Source organism: Myotis myotis, unplaced genomic scaffold (assembly GCF_014108235.1).
Source record: "Myotis myotis isolate mMyoMyo1 unplaced genomic scaffold, mMyoMyo1.p scaffold_m19_p_36, whole genome shotgun sequence".
Classification (NCBI taxonomy): domain Eukaryota; kingdom Metazoa; phylum Chordata; class Mammalia; order Chiroptera; family Vespertilionidae; genus Myotis; species Myotis myotis.
The window spans coordinates 1452090-1474194 of record NW_023416342.1 but is presented as its reverse complement, the minus strand read 5'-3'; the positions used below and the strand labels follow the sequence as shown (position 1 = coordinate 1474194).

General features: G+C 54.0%; 1 protein-coding gene across 1 annotated transcript in view; it reads right to left on the bottom strand.

Annotated features, from left to right (window-relative positions):
* The window catches only part of NDST4 (N-deacetylase and N-sulfotransferase 4), a 174760-nt gene that overhangs the window by 70327 nt on the left and 82328 nt on the right, over positions 1 to 22105 (bottom strand). Inside the window, exons 4-6 of the mRNA XM_036303309.1 lie at positions 19618 to 19705; positions 14089 to 14243; positions 2590 to 2775 (exon numbers count right to left, since the gene is read on the bottom strand). Coding sequence (XP_036159202.1) covers positions 2590 to 2775; positions 14089 to 14243; positions 19618 to 19705 — 429 coding nt within the window. The remainder of the gene's footprint in view (positions 1 to 2589; positions 2776 to 14088; positions 14244 to 19617; positions 19706 to 22105) is intronic.

The window sequence follows — 22105 nt, the reverse complement described above, 5'->3', positions numbered from 1 at the left end:
ACTTCAAAGCTAACGGTGTGTGTTACGTGCCATCGAGTCGGCTCCGACTCCGGGGGACCCGGGAATGGTGCCGCCCAGTGACCATCCGCACCGCCCTGCGCAGCCTGTGGCTCTTGCGTGAGCCCCTCCACCTCCTGTTTGGGCTCCTCTTCTCCTGCTGCCTCTGTTCCCGGCATCGCTGTCTTTTCCAAAGCCCCCGCCTCCTCACCAGGTGTCTGGAGTAGGACAGCGTCGTGTGTCCGTGTGTCACCTGCCCCAGCCGTGTTTCGGCCTGAACTTGCTGAGACTCACGTGTCCGTCTTTCTGGGGTCCCTGTGCTAAAGCCTTTGCACTCAGGCCTACAAATCGCCCCACCGCCCTCCTGAGCTCACTAGGTGAGAGGGTTGGCCAAATTCAGGCCCTCTTAGGGTTAAGTTAACTCAAAGGAGGGGTTCCCCCAGGTTCCACTTCCGGGGCACTGGGCATCCTCTCCTTGCCTCTGAGTTGCGGCCGGACACGGCTCTGGGCTCCGGGACTCGGGGGTTCTCATCACGCCCCCACCTCGCCTGGTGCTGTTCTCACTGTCCTCGGAATGGAAATGTCAATCACAGAAGCGGCCACGTGACCTGATGACTGCCTCGGGCATATTCTGTGGTGAATTCTGTTGTAAATCTGAACGTGCCACAGAGAAGGCAGGTAAATGATTTTATTCTGAGAACTTATTTGGAATAATAAGCTACTCCTAATCTAACGGGAAAATGCATCCAGTTGTAGGGAGTAGCTGTGATTTTATTTATTCTTTGCTTAATTTCCATAATAGCTTGTAAGAAAAGTCAAGGTAAACAGATGCCTGTAATATTGGTTAAAAGGAATGTTTTTATTTCAGAACTAGAGGCCCGGTGCATGAGATTTGTGCACTGTTGTTGTTGGTGGTGGTGGTGGGGGTCCCTCAGCCCGGCCTGTGCCCTCCTGCTGTCCAGGACTCCTCAGGGCTATCTGCCTAAGCTGGCAGCCAGACATCCCTCTCGCAGTCCAGGGCTTTCACAGTGTGGGACCCTCACTCCTTACCGCCTGCCTGCAGTGGAGGTGGAAGAGGCTCCTGCCTCCGCTTCTGCGCTCGCCACCTGTGAGCCCAGCTTCTGGCTGAGCGGTGCACCCCCTGCCCCACCCCCCCAACCCCAGCTTCAGGCCAGCGCATCCTGTGTGGCCTGTCACCACCATGTACGGCAGGAGCTGGGCTGCTGTGTGAGGGAGCTGGGGTGCTGTGAGGGAGATGGGGTGCTGTGAGGGAGCTGGGTGCTGTGAGGGAGATGGGGTGCTGTGAGGGAGCGGGGTGCCGTGAGGGAGCGGGGTTCTGTGAGGGAGCTGGGGTGCTGTGAGGGAGTTGGGGTGCTGTGAGGGAGCTGGGGTGCTGTGAGGGAACTGGGTGCTGTGAGGGAGTTGGGGTGCTGTGAGGGAGCTGGGTGCTGTGAGGGACCGGGGTGCTGTGAGGGAGCGGGGTGCTGTGAGGGAGTTGGGGTGCTGTGAGGGAGATGGGGTGCTGTGAGGGAGCGGGGTGCTGTGAGGGAGCTGGGTGCTGTGAGGGAGTTGGGGTGCTGTGAGGGAGCTGGGGTGCTGTGAGGGAGCTGGGTGCTGTGAGGGAGTTGGGGTGCTGTGAGGGAGCTGGGGTGCTGTGAGGGAGCTGGGTGCTGTGAGGGAGTTGGGGTGCTGTGAGGGAGCGGGTTGCTGTGAGGGAGTTGGGGTGCTGTGAGGGAGCGGGGTGCTGTGAGGGAGCGGGGTGCTGTGAGGGAGCGGGGTTCTGTAAGGGAGCGGGGTGCTGTGAGGGAGCGGGGTTCTGTGAGGGAGCTGGGGTGCTGTGAGGGAGTTGGGGTGCTGTGAGGGAGCTGGGGTGCTGTGAGGGAGCTGGGTGCTGTGAGGGAGTTGGGGTGCTGTGAGGGAGCTGGGGTGCTGTGAGGGAGTTGGGGTGCTGTGAGGGAGCTGGGGTGCTGTGAGGGACCGGGGTGCTGTGAGGGAGCTGGGGTGCTGTGAGGGAGTTGGGGTGCTGTGAGGGAGCTGGGGTGCTGTGAGGGAGCTGGGTGCTGTGAGGGAGCTGGGGTGCTGTGAGGGAGCTGGGTGCTGTGAGGGAGCTGGGGTGCTGTGAGGGAGCTGGGTGCTGTGAGGGAGCGGGGTGCTGTGAGGGACCGGGGTGCTGTGAGGGAGCTGGGGTGCTGTGAGGGAGCTGGGGTGCTGTGAGGGAGCTGGGTGCTGTGAGGGAGCTGGGGTGCTGTGAGCGAGCTGGGTGCTGTGAGGGAGCGGGGTGCTGTGAGGGAGCTGGGTGCTGTGAGGGAGCTGGGGTGCTGTGAGGGAGCTGGGTGCTCTGAGGGGCCGGGGTGCTGTGAGGGAGCTGGGTGCTGTGAGGGAGCTGGGGTGCTGTGAGGGAGCTGGGGTGCTGTGAGGGAGCGGGGTGCTGTGAGGGAGCTGGGGTGCTGTGAGGGAGCTGGGTGCTGTGAGGGAGTTGGGGTGCTGTGAGGGAGCTGGGTGCTGTGAGGGAGCTGGGTGCTGTGAGGGAGCTGGGTGCTGTGAGGGAGCTGGGTGCTGTGAGGGACCGGGGTGCCCGCTCACGGAGCTCACCATGATGCCGTCGTGGACGAAGCCCCTGCGGTGGCGCGCGGGCTTCAGGTGCGGGTACTCCTCCGTGCTGGTCACCTGGACGCCCCACACCTGCTTCCAGGCCGCGTACAGCTGCCCGTGCACCGGGTAGACGCCCGAGTGGTGCGGGGCCACGGCGTAGCCCATGTCGACGGGGATGCCGTGCTCCTGAAAGAGATGGACGTCAGTGTGGGGGCCGCTCAGTGCGGGCAGCCGCGGCCTCTGCGGGGGACACAGTCCGTCCTCCCCACGGGGAGAGGCAGAGGAACAGCAGCCACGTCCGTCGGCAGCTCGTGGTTTATGGAGCTCGGACGGTGTGGCCGGCGGTGCCCACCTGGGCCTGTGGGTGGGGGGGATTCGGAATGCTGACTGCAGAGAGCTGGGGAGAGAGCTAAGACACGCCCTTCCTCAGACGGATACAGAGAAAAAGTGTTACCGTGCCCAATACGGGAGACGACAGAGCCCAGTGCACGTGTGTGTGTGTGTGTGTGTGTGTGTGTGTGTGTGTGAGAGTGTGCATATGTGCAGTGTGAGTGTGTATATGAGTGTGCATGAGTGTGTGCATGTGTGTATATGTGTGTGAGTGAGTGTGTGAGTGTGAGTGTGTGAGTGTGTGAGTGATTATTCCTCCTCCCAACCCTTGGCGAGGTTATGAAGCAGAATTCTGCATTTCCCACACTGCTCTGCTCTATCATTTTTGGTGAAACAAGGGCCAGCCAATGAGAGGATGGGGACCGATTTCAGAGGCAAGAGAAGGGCTTCCGATTCCATTTCGTTTTGTCTTCCTGATGAAGCCACAGTTGTCATGGGAGCGTCCGAAGCTCTTTCCTAACTGATGGCAGTTTTCTCAGAAGACCATCCCTGGGCTGTGAGGAGGGGCAGGTGTGTGGGGATGGAGCAGGTGTGTGGGGAGGGGCAGGTGTGTGAGGAGGGGGCAGGTGTGTGAGCAGGGGCAGGTGTGTGAGGAGGGGCAGGTGTGTGAGGAGGGGCAGGTGTGTGAGCAGGGGCAGGTGTGTGAGGAGGGGCAGGTGTGTGAGGAGGGGGCAGGTATGTAAAAGGGGGCAGGTGTGTGGGAGGGGGCAGGTATGTGGGGAGGGGGCAGGTGTATGAGGAGGGGCAGGTGTTTGAGGAGGGGCAGGTGTGTGAGGAGGGGGCAGGTGTGTGAGCAGGGGCAGGTGTGTGGGGAGGGGGCAGGTGTGTGAGCAGGGGCAGGTGTGTGGGGAGGGGGCAGGTGTGTGAGCAGGGGCAGGTGTGTGAGGAGGGGCAGGTGTGTGAGGAGGGGCAGGTGTGTGAGCAGGGGCAGGTGTGTGAGGAGGGGCAGGTGTGTGGGGAGGGGGCAGGTATGTAAAAGGGGGCAGGTGTGTGGGAGGGGGCAGGTATGTGGGGAGGGGGCAGGTGTATGAGGAGGGGCAGGTGTGTGAGGAGGGGCAGGTGTGTGAGGAGGGGGCAGGTGTATGAGGAGGGGCAGGTATGTGAGGAGGGGGCAGGTGTATGAGGAGGGGCAGGTATGTGGGGAGGGGGCAGGTGTGTGAGGAGGGGGCAGGTGTGTGGGGAGGGGGCAGGTATGTAAAAGGGGGCAGGTGTGTGGGGAGGGGGCAGGTGTGTAAAGAGGGGGCAGGTGTATGAGGAGGGGCAGGTGTGTGGGGAGGGGGCAGGTGTGTGAGGAGGGGGCAGGTATGTAAAAGGGGGCAGGTGTGTGGGAGGGGGCAGGTATGTGGGGAGGGGGCAGGTATGTGAGGAGGGGGCAGGTGTATGAGGAGGGGCAGGTGTGTGAGGAGGGGCAGGTGTTTGAGGAGGGGCAGGTGTGTGGGGAGGGGGCAGGTGTATGAGGAGGGGCAGGTATGTGAGGAGGGGGCAGGTGTATGAGGAGGGGCAGGTATGTGGGGAGGGGGCAGGTGTGTGAGGAGGGGGCAGGTGTGTGGGAGGGGGCAGGTGTGTGGGGAGGGGGCAGGTATGTAAAAGGGGGCAGGTGTGTGGGGAGGGGGCAGGTGTATGAGGAGGGGCAGGTGTGTGGGGAGGGGGCAGGTGTATGAGGAGGGGCAGGTGTGTGGGGAGGGGGCAGGTGTGTGAGGAGGGGGCAGGTATGTAAAAGGGGGCAGGTATGTGAGGAGGGGCAGGTGTGTGAGGAGGGGGCAGATGTGTGAGGAGGGGGCAGATGTGTGGGAGGGGGCAGGTGTGTGGGGAGGGGGCAGGTGTGTGAGGAGGGGGCAGGTATGTAAAAGGGGGCAGGTGTGTGGGGAGGGGGCAGGTGTGTGAGGAGGGGCAGGTATGTGGGGAGGGGGCAGGTATGTAAAAGGGGGCAGGTGTGTGGGGAGGGGGCAGATGTGTGGGAGGGGGCAAGTGTGTGAGGAGGGGGCAGGTATGTAAAAGGGGGCAGGTGTATGAGGAGGGGGCAGGTGTATGAGGAGGGGCAGGTATGTGGGGAGGGGGCAGGTGTGTGGGGAGGGGGCAGGTATGTAAAAGGGGGCAGGTATGTGGGGAGGGGGCAGGTGTGTGGGGAGGGGGCAGGTATGTAAAAGGGGACAGGTGTGTGAGGAGGGGGCAGGTGTGTGAGGAGGGGCAGGTGTGTGGGGAGGGGGCAGGTGTGTGAGGAGGGGGCAGGTGTGTGGGAGGGGGCAGATGTGTGAGGAGGGGCAGGTGTATGAGGAGGGGCAGGTGTGTGGGGAGGGGGCAGGTGTGTGAGGAGGGGGCAGGTGTGTGGGGAGGGGGCAGGTGTGTGAGGAGGGGGCAGGTATGTAAAAGGGGGCAGGTGTGTGGGAGGGGGCAGGTGTGTGAGGAGGGGGCAGGTATGTAAAAGGAGGCAGGTGTGTGGGAGGGGGCAGATGTGTGAGAAGGGGCAGGTGTATGAGGAGGGGCAGGTGTGTGGGGAGGGGGCAGGTGTGTGAGGAGGGGGCAGGTGTGTGGGGAGGGGGCAGGTGTGTGAGGAGGGGGCAGGTATGTAAAAGGGGGCAGGTGTGTGGGAGGGGGCAGGTGTGTGAGCTCTGTGCATTTGAGGCCCTTGGAGGTCAGCATCACCACTTCAAAGTGAAGACGCTGAGAGCGGGTCTGTCCACCGTTCAGATCAAGAGGTGACGGCTGGACGAGGAGAGACTTGGGTGCCAGTGCGGTTGCGGCTTCTCGGGGACCGGGATGAACCAGGAAGTGCCCAGACGTCAGGTGTATCCCAGGAAGGCTCTGGCGAGGGGCCCGTGCAGAGCTGACTAGCAGGGAAGCAGGACTGAGGAGGGGGAACGGCACAGGGGACACGTCCACACCTGCCCCCCTCGTCGCCTCAGCTGCATGGAAAGGTCCACTTTAGCAACAAGGGGAACGGCACCAGGTAGTAAGTGTTCAGAGCTTCTCACAATGTCTGACCCGGGAGAGGTGATGACATTCACGATTCTTAAGTGGCTGAAGAGCTGAGTGGAAAGAGGAATAGCATCACCCACCCCACTGCGTCCTCGTTTCCATAGTTACTATCAGCACAAACAAGCAAGAAGAAGGTACTCAGAAAAACTTCCCTTCACACACATCACACCATTTTCACAACAGATTCATGTGGAGTTTTGTTTCAGGCAAACACAACACCTGCTTTATCTTATCTCCATCCTTAGTCCCTGAGCATTTACACACAACACACATCGAATGGTTTGTTTTTTAAAAATCTTCAATCTGATGGCCTAAGTTCATGGAGCAAAGCACTGACGTGGGTACAAGGCGAGGTGTGTGCATGTGTGCGCCCCTGTTGCTCCCAAAGTAGAGAGATGGAAGAGGGAGACTTGTCCTTCGTGATGCTGGCTGAAATGCTCTTCATTCTCTACTTTAGAGAAATCCCAAACGTTTGGGATGTTCCCATGATTACACAGACAATGGTTCAGAATCACTAATTTAAACACATCCCTTTGCAGACATAGATTTGCATGAACTATGACTCTCTCTGAGCGATGGAACCTCTTTCCAATATTATTTTTGCGCCAAGATGAGATTCCCCTTCAGAGTCAGTTTCCCCCTTTAATGTCAGCTCAATGCATTTATGGAAAAGTGCCTTAAGCATTTGGGGTGGGTAGGAGCCATCCTTCTGGTTGGCTGTCCCTCCCCGTCTCCCGTATTCAGCTACATTCAGGGTATTATTACATCTGACTCCCAGGGCAGCCTAGGCCTCTCTAAGACCTAAATTAATTCATGTCTGTGGTTGTTTTCAATTTTATGGAACCTTGACTACCATGTCAAATAGGTTACATTTCATCAAACGAAAGGTAATTTTATGTTAATAAATGGTACCTACGTGTTTAAAAACCCAAATAAATGATGGTCACTTAACTAACTTCCTATAAAGATGACTCAATTACTATACTTCTCTGTAGACATGTTGACATGTATCAAGCAAAAATCAGACCAAAATAGTACATTTCCATTTTATCACCATCATGTGAAAGTGACATCATATTTGGATATCAAAGTGTAGGTACTGTTCTCATCTCAAAATAACATCACGTCCAGCACCACCCCGCCTCCCACATTATTAACCAGCTCTCCCCCCTTCCACTGGCACGTGCCTGGAAACAAATTCTCACGCCTCATAGTGCTCAGGTTACCATGGGAACGGCTGTGGGGGACTGAGGCGTCCACTGGAAAGAGGCATCAGTGGAGGGAGGGAAATGTTCACCCAGGATAGATGAGCGTAAGACAAACAGTCAGGCTGAAAGACTTTTCCAAACTGAAAAATGCAAAAGTGAAAAAAAAGGAAAATAAAACAAGAACATGGTAACTAATGTGTTTGATGGATTCTCTAATTTGAATGTGTATGCTCAGTACGGCAGGAGTTAGATAATGATAAAATCTCTTAAGAATCTTGGCTCTTGACTGTGTCACAGTCATTTAAGCATTGAAAGCAAGTTTGGTCATTGAAATAATAACATTAAAACAAGTCAGTGAAAGCTCATTATGCTGTTATTGACTATTTTAAGAATCTGCTCACAAAACTGCTATGTAGTAATTGATTGATGAATAGGCATAAAATCTCACTATCAGCACTCCTTAAAGAGTGTTGGGTCATTACGCTCAGGTATTCTATATAAATATGCCTTTTATGCGTCTACAAATTTTAGAGAGGGGGGCAATTCGGAAAAAAAAATGCAAACACTATGTGCCCATCACGCGGGCTCCAACTGGGTGCCAGAAAAACAAAACTGAAAACAGAAACAGTAGATTACAAAAAAGAGCTTGTTTTTCTTGAGTTAGTCTGGAGCTAGGCGGTTGGTTCAGAAGTCTGTGTGCCAGGCGTGGCATTTCTGAGTCCCTTGGCCTTTCCTCCATAGTTGTGCGATGAATCCCTTAATTCCAGCCAGTCAGGCTGTAAACAAGGCAAGAGACAGAAACCAAGGCCAAGGGCAGAGAGCAGAGTCAGTGTGCCAAACCCCCTTTCCTGGAAGTCCCATCCCGTGACTTACACTTTCATCTCATTGGCCAGAACTATGTTAAATGCCCCGCCCTAAGACAAAAGCCGAGAAGTCAGTCCTTTAGCTAGACACTGTGGCTCCTCAAGCAAACTCTGGATTCATCCACAAGCAAGGATACGAAAATGGGTGCAGTAGTTCCCCCTTATTCTCGGGGACAGGATCTAAGACCCTCAGTGGATGCCTGAGACTGTGGGTAGCACCAAACCCTTTATCGCCTATTAGTGATCCCATTCCGTGTTGAATTAGGCACAGGTGGAGGATTGCAAGGCAAACACGAATGTCTTGTATCTGTCCACAACTTGAATGTCAAATATGGAAAAAGTCACCTGGTGGCTACATCTTCCTCCTCCTCCTCCTATTTCAAAAGGAATGATCGTATACTTCTTGAAGAAATATGTTGAAAGTGATGGCAGCCGTGAAGATGATGACAGTGATGATGATGATGATGGTGATGATGCTGCTGATGTTGGTGGTGATGATGGTGATGATGATAGTGATGATTATAATAATGGTGGTGATGGTGATGATTGTGATGCTGATGATGGTGATGATTATCATGATGGTGGTGATGGTGATGATTGTGATGGTGATGATGTTGATGATGATGGTGATGATTATAATGATTGTGGTGATGGTGAGGATTGTGATGCTGATGATGGTGATGCTGGTGATGATTATAATGATGATGGTGATGATGATGGTGATGACAGTGATGATGATGATGATGGTGATGATGATGATGGTGGTGATTATAATGATGATGGTGATGATGATGATGGTGATGATAGTGATGATGTTGATGATGATGGTGATGATGATGATGGTGGTGATGATGGTGATGATTATAATGATGGTAGTGATGGTGGTGATGATGATGGTGGTGTTGATGGTGATGATGGTAATGATTGTGATGATGATGATGGTTATGATTATAATGATGGTGATGGTGATGATGATGATGGTGATTATAATGATGGTGGTGATGGTGATGATTATGATGGTGATGATTATAATGATGGTGGTGATGGTGATGACTGTGATGGTGATGGTGGTGATGATAATGATGGTGATGATTATAATGACGATAGTGATAATGACAAAAGCTTTTTGAAACACTATGTACCAGCAGTTTGCTAAAAGTCACACATACAGACACATCGCATCCAACCCTCACAAAACTCTGCGTGGTAGGAACTCCTATCATCCCCATTTTATATATTTAAAAATCAAGCGTAGGAATTGTAAGTCATTTGCTAAGGTCATCCACCTAGTAATTGGCAAGAATGAAATCTGAACCAAGAGTGGTCTGACGCCAAACACACGAGTTTACCTACCACCGACAATTAGCTCGTGGCCCTCATGGGGTAAGCGCATGTCACACGAGACTTTTATGTGGAAAAATCGCTAAGGTTTTGTTTTATTCAGAGGAACATGACTTTTTCTTTTGCATTTTGAGTGCAGTTCATTGTTCTCTACAATATAAACAAATCTTAATGCTTAGAGGAAATATTTATTCGTGCTTAACAATTCCATTAGACATGTACAACTGCTTTAAGCAGTCTTTAGCTTGTCTCTGGGGGAAATCTCTGCTACAACTGCCCCTGGCATCAGCCTCGAGAAGAACTGCAGCTCCTCTGGCTACTCCTAGGAGATGATGTAAACACATGAACACTGAGAAGAGGGAAGGATGTCTTTCCAGGCTTTGCCCTGAACCAGAGGAACCCTGGCCAGAATGGAGCTGTGGCCCCGATAGGCTCATAGTAATGTGTTTTGAAGGATATAAATAGTTCACTTCCTCCCATTACTGCTGCCCAATATGAAAGTGCATTTTGTAGGTGGTGTTTATTCATTTGAGGTTAGACATGTTCAGAAATAAAACAGAACAAAGCCGCTGCAGCTAAAATAAAAATTTGGGGGGTGGGGGTGTGATGCTGTCTCCACTAGGAAATTCAAATAGATAAGTACGTATTGTAGAGATTTTCTGTCTAAAGGGAATGTTTTCATCTACCTGCCAATACAAGACCAGCAAGTCAAGGACTTTCCATGACATAACCCATGATGAGAAAACACATTTTTTTTTCTCTAAATCCAGTGCTAAGCAATATGAATGTTAATAGCTAGTGAAATACTAATTCTAATTTGCAGGCAAAAAGGGGTCCCGGATTGGAGAGGTTACAGGCTGGGCTGAGGGGCACCACCCCCCAACAGTGCACAAATTTTGTGCACCAGGCCTCTAGTAATCTAATAAGAAAGAAAGCATTCCTGTCTCTTGGTGGACCCATGGGCTGCATCCTGGGAACAGTGAAATGGGAGGTTCAGAGTGTCCCCATGTCCTGCTCAGACAGTCCTGGCTTCCTAGTGTCCCCATATCCTGCTCAGATGATCCGGGCTCCAGAACCATGTCATGCCAGTGCCTGTGTAAATGGACTTCATTTCACTTGCAATCTTTTGACGATGCAACAGATAATCTGATATTTTTGTACAAAACCTGTTTCTAGGTGTCCATGTAGCTCTCGGCCACACTGACCTAACCGATGCAATTGTTCTGAATGGACTTTAAACGGCCATCAACGTTTAATCACAGAGCAGTTACACCAGGGCCTTCCCAGTGCTCCACTTGGCTTCAAAAAGAAATGGCCCACACAGGTGGGAAGGGCCATTGTGAAAGGTAAGTTACCTGCCCAGGACCGAGGCCGCGGCGGGCAGAGGGTGGGGAGGGACCGGCGGAGGAGAAACAGTGCATCTCCAAGGCCACGGGCTGAAAATTCAGCACCCTTCCAGGCAAGTTTGTTTTTGGAAAAGGGAGTGTTTCCTTAATTGCACAACGTTCGGGATCACTACCAAATGTCTTCCACACCCCCAGGAGGAGTTAGTCTAAGCATTCTTACAAATCCACATTTTGAAAAATATTGCGCTTTTAAAAATTGATTTCAGAGAGGAAGGGACAGGGAGAGAGAGAGAGAAACATCAAGGATGAGAGAGAATCATGGACCGGCTGCCTCCTGAACGCCTGACACTGGGGATCCAGGCCGAACCCAGGCATGTGCTCTGACCGGGACTCGAACTGTCACCTCCTGGTTCATAGGTGGACGCTCAACCACTGAGCCACGCTGGCCGGGCAAATATTGGGCTTTCTAAAGTGAGACACACTGCGTTTTCCTCTGGGCTAAGACGGTCATCATTGGTCAATTAGCGCCTGCTGAATGCTTGGAGGCGGGCCCTGCTCTGAGCACAGTAGTCACATCCTCAGAACAACCCTCGTGGTAGTCACTATCATTCTCATTTTACACTCAGGGAAACTGAGGCACAGCCACACTTGTTGAGTCATGTTTGTTTAAGATCAAGCATCTGAGGATGGGAGTCAGGACCCAAACCCTGGCATTACGGTGCCACATCCATGATGAGAACCGCTGGGTGAGCTGCCCACACCAAAGTGAGGACCCCATGGGTGGTGGGACCCAGGCAGGGGACTCGGCGACGGGGATCATGAGTCTGCTCATGTCCTCGCAGGTGGAGCTTTATAACCCTGGGCTCCTGTGGCCCGAGGTCTGCACCTCCTGACACGCCGTCAGCACCCCCGTGGCGCACGAGCGACTTGTGTTCACTGAGCACCGCCGACAGGGTGTCCCAGAGGCCGGACCCGGCGGGCTCTCCCATCTCCCTCTTCCCGGCCACGTGAAAACCCAAGGACGTGCATCCGGGCCTCCTTCTGGGGAAGTGTTGATTCTCGAGTTGTGGTGGCCAAACCTTCGGGGTAAAGGTGTGGATGTTAACGACTTCAGATTTTGGGGCCAGATGGTCCCTTTGGGGACCCAGCTCTGCTGTTGCAGGAGCAGCTGCTGACCACAGAGGCGGGTGCTACAGAGGCAATGCCACAGAGGCGGGTGTGGCCGGGTCCACAGCACTTGTTCTGGACGCTGACATTCGGATTGGACATGACTCTGTCACAAAGCCTTGCTGGGCCTGTGACTGTTTTTCAATCATTTAAAAAAGAAAACAAAGAACAGAACTATCTCACTGAGCACAACACAGAGCGCCCGGCGGGCCGGCTTTGGCCCCGGGGTCCCAGACTGCCACCGCCCGCGCCAGCAGCCCTTGCAGTCCCAGCTGCAGGCACATCTCAGCGGTGGCGTACAAGGAGCCACTTTAAAATGTGCGGAGCTCCTGTGCCCAAGGGACTGCCGTGTGTGGCTTATGCCTCAAACCCCTGGTGCTAAACCAGGGGGACATAACCTCTGCACGGGGCCCAAAGCAACCTGCGTCCCAGAGAACTTTTCAAAGACAATCAGAAAGTAGACATGACGACCACAGGACAGATGCCTGTGGACCCCGACAAAGAAGACGCCCCAAGAAAGAAGGGGCCCCGGTGGCTAACGGGCTCAAATACAGCAGCAGAGGCTGGCAGCCATTTTTACACACGGACCCCTTGTGTAACCTGCCCTTCGGGGAGCAGTGGGCCCTGGACCGCCTGCCTGCACTGCCCGCCTGCCTGCCTGGCCCTGCATCTGCCCAGCCCTTAGGAAGTTCTTCCTGGCGTCCATTTCAACCAATAGGACTGAGGCTCTCCCCATCCCATCAGAGCTGAGCAGCTCTGACCAACCAGTGTGGCTCTACTCTGACCCATCAGGACAGTGCCTTTTGGACCAATCACACTTTGAGGACTTGGAGCCCTCATTTGCATAAGAATGAGCCAATCAGAGACCAGGGGTGGGGGTTCTGTCCAGGAAGTCACTTACCCTCTGGCTCTGGGAGCCCCTTTCCCTTTCCACCCAGCGCTCCCTGACCAGCAGCCCCGGCTGAGTCGAACCAGACGATGTCGCAGGGAGCAGAGCAGCCGCGCCCGAGGGCCTGGCCCAGGGCTGCCCCAGGGTCACTGTCCTCACAGCCGAGCGGTATCGCCATTGAGCTGTTTTCCCCGAAGGAAGTCTCCTTCTCCCTCGCACCCCAAAGTGGGGATTCCTGTGGGCGCTGAATTGACACCAATGACCACTGCTTGACATGACGACCGGACTGAGAATCGCACCCGGAATACCCACCTAAGGGGGGCCTTAGACGGAGCCCCACGTGTCAGCTTCTCTGCACCGATGCTGATGTGACTGGGCCCCTTCCCTTTCTCAACCACCCCTCACCTTCGTCGCCACGGAACCCTGTTTAGGCCTCTGCCCGAATCAGAGCTTACCCAAGAGCTGTTCCCTCTGGATCTCAAATAAACGCTCGCTGCCTCTCACTTTGGCCCTTTCTTTTCAGGGACACATATCGTCTCACAAGGCGTTGCAAACACACTCTCACATGCTGTCTGCCGATGGCCGAGCCGGAGCTGCAGGTGTGTTGTGGGAAGGCCGCCAGGTGGAAGGGGAGCTGCTAAGCTCTGGGCCCCATGGTTGGAGCCACCTCTCCAGTGACTCCTCCCACCAGCCATCGACCTGCAACAATGCTTCTAAAGATTTTCTAAAATGGATTTTTAGAGAGAGAGGAAGAGAGAGAAGCATCGATGTGAGAAGGAAGCATTGATGTGATTGGCTGCCTCCTGCACGCCCCCTCACTGGGGATCAAGCCTGCAACCTGGGCATGTTTCCTGACTGGGAATCGAACCAGGGGCCTTTAGGTGCATGGGATGAAGCTCAACCCACTGAGCAACACCAGCCAGGGCTAAAGCATTGCTTTTAGAGGCTAATTATAATGCACAGCCGGGAATGCAATGGAGAAAGTGCCACTGTTCTTCACAGATGCCGGACGAACCCTTCCATGAAACAGGAGAGAGGAGCTTTCTGACAACGGCCTGCTCTCCCAAGTATACTTGATATCACATCACGGCCCAACACACACACGCACGCACACACACACGCACACACACACACACACCACACACCACACACACAGGCCTGAAGCAAAAGAACGCAAAGCAACGTGTACCCGTAACACATGAGACGCACTCTGATGTTTCCTGCTCTGGTTCTGCTGGATTCAACCCAGTATATTGATGCTGTGGTCCTCGGAGAGACAGTCACCCCGGCCCAGCAGCCGCGGCAGCAGGCGCACTCACCAGGGCGAACTCCTTGTTGAGGGCCATCTGCTCCACCAGCGAGGACTCGTTGTGGAAGAGGTGGGGCTGCATGTGGCTCCACATGTGGGGGAACCACCAGAACTCATCCACGGACCTGAGCAGCAGGTCGTCGCCCGCGTCCTCCTCCTCGGTCCCTGGAAAACACCCGGTGAAAGAGGCGTCGGTGAAATTTCCCATCGGCTCAAAGGTCATGTTTGTCAGAGTTTTGCTGTTCTTCTCACTACAGACACATAAATCCAAGTGCATGTTGTTCTAATAAAAAAGAATAAAATTCATGGTCTACATTACATCAGACATCAAGGTTTGGGTTGGCGTGAGGTAGGGTAGGTTTGGTGGCCCCTGGGACAGTCCATGGTCCACAGTTCTCCTGTCTGTCACTGTCCTAAGTCTCTATCGTCCACAGTTCTGTTTGTCACTGTCCTGGGACTGCCCATCACCCACAGTTCTCCTGTCTGTCACTGTCCCGGGATGTCCATCACCCACAGTTCTCCTGTCTGTCACTGTCCCGGGATGTCCATCACCCACAGTTCTCCTGTCTGTCACTGTCCTGGGACTGTCCATCGCCCACAGTTCTCCTGTCTGTCACTGTCCCGGGATGTCCATCGCCCACAGTTCTCCTGTCTGTCACTGTCCCGGGATGTCCATCACCCACAGTTCTCCTGTCTGTCACTGTCCCGGGATGTCCATCACCCACAGTTCTCCTGTCTGTCACCCTTCATTGGACTGTCCATCACCCACAGTTCTCCTGTCTGTCACTGTTCCCAGGACTGTCCATCACCCACAGTTCTCTTGTCTGTCACTGTCCCGGGATGTCCATCACCCACAGTTCTCCTGTCTGTCACCCTTCATTGGACTGTCCATCACCCACAGTTCTCCTGTCTGTCACTGTCCTGGGATGTCCATCACCCACAATTCTCCTGTCTGTCACTGTCCCGGAATGTCCATCACCCATAGTTCTCCTGTCTGTCACTGTCCCAGGATGTCCATCACCCATAGTTCTCCTGTCTGTCACTGTCCCGGGATGTCCATCACCCACAGTTCTCCTGTCTGTCACTGTCCCGGGATGTCCATCACCCACAGTTTTTCTGTCCGTTGACCTACGCAGACACTTTGCCATATAAAATCCTATAAGTTTTATGTAGAGATTGTGTTAGTTTATAAACTGCCCAGGAGGCTGAGAGGCATGGGCGGAGCCTATTTCACCTGGTGGAGCAACTTCCCATCAGCCCTCTCTCACTTCATCCGCATCCACAATTCAGAGGCCCGTGAGGCGAGCTCCTGTCACAGAGACAGCTCAAGGCCACGTGGTGCTGCAGGACTTGCCGTGTGGAGTGGAATCTCAGACGTTATCAAGTCCAACTGACTGAAGCCACTGGATTTTCCTTCGCTGCCAGCAGGCCGCTGTGCACATCGTTGGTGCCCAGGAACACGGGCGAGCACACGAGTCCACACCGCTCGTACTTAACATGCGTGTCTGACCAGTGGTGTCTGGTCCCACTGAGCCTTTCCCTTCTCACGGGGCCCGGATTCAAGCCTACGTCGTCATCAGTGAGAATTAGGTCGCTTTGACCTCAGGAAAAAGTCAGTTCCAGTTACTTGGTTGGTTTCTCAGAAAATAAAATGTGCTTCAAGTCAGAAGTAAACTCTTGACACATTCACTTCTCTTTACTGCTTTTGGAGGATCTGTGCTATAATAGTCCGTTCCTACAATTCTCCAAGTCTGCCAAAATAAGAGTCGTTTTAGACCAATCTGGGGTGTGGGTTAATTCCCAGAAGGCACCGCTGCAACGTTAAAAGAAGATGTAACTTCCCAGGGTCTGCATTGTCGCTTTGGTACAAATGTCCACCTCATATTTGCTCATTGCGCATGAATACTGTAACTCCCAGATATTCACAAGATGTTTCTAGCTTTCTTTTTTCATTGACCCTGGCAAGGTTTCATACAGTTGGGTACAGAAAACACTAACTTTATTATTATACTAAATGGCCCTAGCTGATTTGGCTCAGAGGATAGATTGTTGGCCTGTGGACTGAAGGGTCCTGGGTTCGATTCCGGTCAAGGGCACATACCTCCTTTGCAGTCTCCTCCCTGGCCCTGGCCTGGCCCTGGCTCTGGTTGGGGCGCATGCAGGAGGCAACCAATCGATGTGTTTCTTCACAGTGATATTTCTCTCTGTCTCCCCCTCTCTCTTGCACTCTCTCTCTAAAAATCAATGGAAAAATAGCCTCAGGTGAGGATTAAAAAATGAATTAAAAAATATTATACTACATATGAACAACAACAACGGTTTTGTGATAAGATTAATGAACAGCATAGAGACATGAATGATTCACTGTTCCCTTTGGGTAATGTTTGACTGACGTACAAAAATACTTTAAAAAGTCATGCTGACACACCCTCCCCTGGCACTCCCCACCTGCCACGCTCAGTGCCGGGTGGGCACGCTGTCACTCTCCCCTTCTGGAGGTGCAGACGCGGAGGCACAGAGAGGGTGCGTGACCTGCCCAGTTCACACAGCCCGTGAGCCTCAGAGCCCGGATGGGAGCAAAACTCCCTGCTCCCATACCTGGCCCTGGAGCCGACACTTTACACAGAAAAGCAAACAGGGGAGAAGGAACGTAGCTCACTCTTGGTTTTACTCTCACGTTTGAAAGTTAATAGCTTTATATACGGGTTTTTTGTCAAATGAGCTCTAATGGAAAAGACCCGAATCAACCCAATTTGCACAGATTCATGAAGTCATTAACCGATCCTCGCCGATGGATTAAGGAGGAAGAGCAGCAACAATCACCCCAGAAGCGGTGCCATACGGAAACCCTGCAGCCCCCCCTTCTCACTGCGGCGTCTCCCCTTCTCCATCCAGCGCCACCGGGCCCTTCCCATCCAGCCTTAAACATTCCCACACCCAGCATTTTCCTCCGAACCCCCTGCTTTTCACTTCCCCCCTTTAACCGGTGGGGTGTCCTTCCTGCTTCTGCAGGGCTCCGTGAGGGGCTGGCGTCTAGGGGGGCCTGGCGACGTGCCCTGTCGCGGGAGATGGTTTTCAGCACTGGAAGGACGGGGACCAAACAGGAAAGGACGCGGGGGACAGATGATAAGACAAGCAGCCTGGGAGATGTGGGTTCTCTCCTCCTTGCGCTGGGGCTGGGCGGAGGCGATGAAATGTCTGCCAAGCAACGGGGTTCATCCCTCAGCACCCGGGGCATCAGGGAGTCCCATCGGCCGGGGGAGGACGGAGACAGCCCTGTGACAAGGTCCCCTCCCCCTGGGCACTCAGCACGGCCCGGCCACAGCTCCAAGCGGGAAAGTTCTCCCTCCACTGGGACAGCGCCCACACCTCATGCCGCTCCGGTGAGTGGATATGAAGTCCGTGTGGTTTAAGGGCCCCTGGAAACACGTAACGGTGCAGTGTGTCATGCTGATGGGGAGGAACGTAACCTTCAAGGACGCACACACGTGTATCTGTCGCTTTCCCACAGCTTCGCGGAGCAGGGCGTCTTCCGTGCTGTCGGTAACACCAGCACGCAGAGGTGATGCGGTCTGCTCACGGGAATGAACGGAAATGTCTTTTCTGCCTCTTCCTCAAGGAACTGTCCCCGTGTGTGATGTGCACCCTGTGCCGTGGGCTCCCCGGAGGGGACACGTCCCAGCTACAAAGGAGCAACGAGGCGCGGGAGCCGCTATGGGCGTTACCGCCTGGGCCATCGGGCTCAACGGGCCTGAATAGGAAAAGTGAGTGAAAGCAGCGGCTCCGATCCAGACATTTCTCAGCCCAAAGAGCGGCCTCGCCTGCAGGCTCCGGCCCTGAAGACAGAAGAGCGAGGCTGTGCGCGCTGAAATCCTCCCCTGTTTCCCGCCCGCGGAGGCGGCCTGCAGACCCGTGGGCTTTCCGCCTGCCCAGCCAGGGCTCTGTGGGCGGACGCGGCTCCTGGGAGCTCTGGAGAAGGTTTGGGAAACCAGGTCTGTTTTCCAGCGGGGAGCTGGGGTCCTTTTCCTGCGTGGACATACGACACCCCAACTCTCTCTCTGCAAAATGCCCCTGAACTTGAACCATCACCGGGTTCATCAGCTGCTCTAAGCACCCGCTTCCTCCATCCCTGGGCACAGATGGCGTGTTCCAAAGCAGGGGGGAATGAGTGTTAAAGAAAAGCCAGTGAGGCGTCGCCACCTCCATACCCCGATAAATCATGGGGGCTCTCCAGGGACACAGGTAAGGCTGCTTTGGGTAGAGAAGCTGCAGTTGTGAAACTTAAAGACGCCTTTGCCTGGGATATTTTAACGTGGCAGTGAGTGGCAGGCACCATAGGCAACCCCATGGAGGCACATGCTGCGGGAGTCCAGGAAGATGGGGTCCCCCCGGCCCCTGGGGTGCGGAGAGCAGCGGACAGCAGGGGCTCCCCTGAGACAGGCTGGGACACACCACCGGGCTGCTTCTGTCCCTATGATGAGATAGTGGCTTTCCTGCACCCGCTTTCTCTATGCTAGTGGTTCTCAATCTTCCTAATGCCACGACCCTTTAATACAGTTCCTCATGTTGTGGTGACCCCCAATTTCATTGTTACAAATTGAACATAATTAAAGCATAGTGATTAATCACAAAACTAATATATAATTATATATGTGTTTTCCGATGGTCTTAGGCGACCCTTGTGAAAGGGTTGTTTGACCCCCAAAGGGGTCGCGACCCACAGGCTGAGAACCGCTGCTCTCTGCGATGTTACAGGTGTCAACGCTGATGTTCAGACCATATGGGTCCATTTCTGGAGGTGAAGCAGGCAGAGGGGAGACGCATCATCACCTCCTGAGACCCTGGGGGGCAGCTGAGACGTGAGCGCCAAGGACCGCTGTGGCCGTGGCTGGATGGCGACACGGTCGGGAGGCACGTGGGGCCGAATGAGCGATGGCATCGCCATGGACCTGTTTCCAGAGTCACTAGGCAGAGACAAGCCCTGTATTTGTTGCTAAGAAACAGGAGGATGACTTTTGCTTGAGCTGCAATTGAGTGTTTTATTGACCTGTGCTCCCCCCATCATTAAAAGGCATAACCATCGAGTTTAAAGCTTTAGCTCTTACTTTACAAACTAAAGGAAGGGGGAGGGAATTAGAAAGGATGCCCGTTCAAATCGACCAAATAGCATTGAGGCTACACATTCACTCATTATCGAGCGTTTCCCAAAGGGAAATGATATTTACAAAACTGTGACCTCGACTACCTGACAGTTTAAGAACAGTGTCCCCTGTGATTACCCTTCCTGCGAATCCAGCAGAGAGGGCTCCTCCACTGGTTCGAGGAAGCCCCTTCTCTCTCTCTCTGGCCCTGGACGCTAGACATCTTTGCCACAGCGAAGCAGCACAGTGATGCTGGGCTCGACTGCCCAGCTCTCGTGCTCCCATCTCCCCCGGAATCGGTCCGGATTGTCCGTCCGTCCATCTGTCCGCCCACTTCTGACACTGACCATTGCTCTCCCCCGTGTGAGCAGCTGCCGGGCAGCCACGCCCCCTCTTACCTGTGTGGTAAAACTTCCCTGAAAATCCAAGGTTGAAGGTAAAATTGGCAACCTGAGTGCGCAGTAAGGTTTGAGTCTCTAGTAAGGCCTGAAATAAACAAGAAATTAACATGGTTTTAGAAAAATAAGTAGGAAGCTCCAGGATGCCTCTTTTTCAAAGGCGTCGGCACGAGGGAAACAAAACATGAACTTTGGGGTTTTCGAAGGGGACGGTCACGTGGGGTCCCTGTTTCAGGCATGAGAACCCTGCTGGCTGTGGCTGTGCTGACGGAAGGTCCCCAAACTCAGAAGCAGTTCAGGCAATTCTCACACACACAGCCTTGACGTCTGTGTTCCCTTCGGTGTGGGATTTCCCCAACTCCAGATTATTACTAGGGGCCCAGGGCATGAAATTTGTGCAAGGGGGGGGTTCCCTCAGCCCGACCTGCACCCTCTCCAATCTCGGACCCCTCGGGGGATGTCCTACTGACAGCTTAGGCCTGCTCCCATGGTTCTCTGCTCTCTGCGGACCTGCCTGCTTGATGCCACTGCAGGCCCTGGTGTCTGCTCTCTGTGGGGGCCTTGCGAGGGACTGCTTGCCCCTCACTGCCATGGCCAGGGGCAAGCAGGGCCCTGCTGTCTGCTTGCACGCTGTGGGGGACATTCCCACCCTGCCCCTGGCCACTCGGCGCCTGTGAGTGTAGGTCTGGAGTGGCCAAGTGTGTTCCAGGATCCCAGCCATTCTGGGCCTATGCATGGGCCTACAGGCTCAGAGCAGCCTGGGTCCCAAGGACGCCCGTCCCTGGGATCCAGATCGCTTAGCGCTGGCACGCACGCAAGCAGCCACCCCGCCCCCAGCCACTAGATGCCTGTGTATGCAAATTAGCCCCCCATCTTTGTCAGGTTAATTTGCATACTCACTCCTAATTGGCTGATGGGCATCGTGAAGTGATGGTCAATTTGCATCTTTCTCTTTTATTAGGGTAGATATGTATTTTCTTGGGTAAATTTTTACAGAATTAATCAATAGAGACAAGTCCTGTTAGTTTCTAAAGGAATCGGAAGAGAACTTTTGTTTGAGTTGCAATTGAGCGTTTTATTTCAGTGTCCTACCTTCCTCGTCATTTTTAAGGCGAAATTAGTGAGTTTAAAGCTTTAGATGTTACTTTACAAACTAAAGAGCAACATCAATGACTCAGGATGTTGACGGCAAATCTTGAGAGAGGACCAGAAGGGGACTCCCAGGAAACAGGTGGCCAATTTCAGAAACAAAAATCTGTAAACATGGCAAAAACTTCTCTAATTTCTCCGTGTGTCGTTAATCCATGTTACCTTCTTGAGGCGACAGGATAAGAACTCACGGATGCAAGTCTTACAGTCTGACTAAGCGCTGTCAGTGGCCGCCACCCTCCCAGGGCCGCAGGGCTCAAAACCACCCCCCCCCGCCCCCCCATAGGCTGTGAGTGTGCGTGTGGATCCAGATGCTGTTGCTGCGCTGTTATAGTTCTTTAACGAGGACCGCTTTGGTTCCAATGGCAATGAGACACGCATTTCAAACTGGGATACAGACAGATCCCCGGTAGCTGCTCTTGGGGCGCAGGGGCGTGGGGGGAAGAAGGGGGCGTAGAGGGTAGAGGGGGAAGTGAGCTTAGTGAGTGCCTGAGGCATGGTATTTTCTGTGCAGCATCATCGAGGCGGCTGAGGACTTGCTTCACAATTTGTGAACCGAGCCGGGCCAGCGTGGCTCAATGAGTGTCCACTCATGAACCAGGAGGTCACCATTGGATTCCTGGTCAGGGCACAAGCCCAGGTTGCGGGCTCCACCCCCAGTAAGGGGCCTGCAGGAGGCAGCCGATCCATGATTCTCTCTCATCACTGATGTTTCTCTCGCTCCCTCTCCCTTCCTCTCTGAAATCAATGAGAAATGAAAAATAAAATAACAAACTTTTAATAAATGTTACTTCTTGGAGCATTTTTTTCCTGTTGAGAAATTACTTAAAACAACTATTAAGTTATTTTCATTTAAAAGAATATGACTCTTTACTTAAAGGAATAACATGTCCTGACATCTGGTTCTCATTTTGTCTTTTAAGCCCTAAATAGCGGAACCTCAGAGGCAGTCATGGCTCAATGAAGACACAGACCCCATTCTTCCCAGGGCGCCGCTCCTGTTCTGTGCCAGCTGAACCCCGAGTCCTGGCTCACAGCACTGGGCACAGCCCGTGACTCACAGGGGTACCCAGGACCCAGGGGTACTCAGGCCACAGTGGTACTAAGGCCACAGGGGTACCCAGGCCACAGGGGTACTCAGGCCACAGGGGTACTCAGGCCTAGTACCTGGGTGCCCAGCCAGGCTCCCCTCACTACATCTTGGACGCCCTGGTCACAGGCTGGTTAGCTCTTGAGGGCACAGGTGTCCACTATTAGCTGTACGGACCACAATCACCTTAAATAGCGTGTTGTGGTCCCTGCCAAACGTTTCTTGAGCACACGTTGCAGCTCCAGCTCT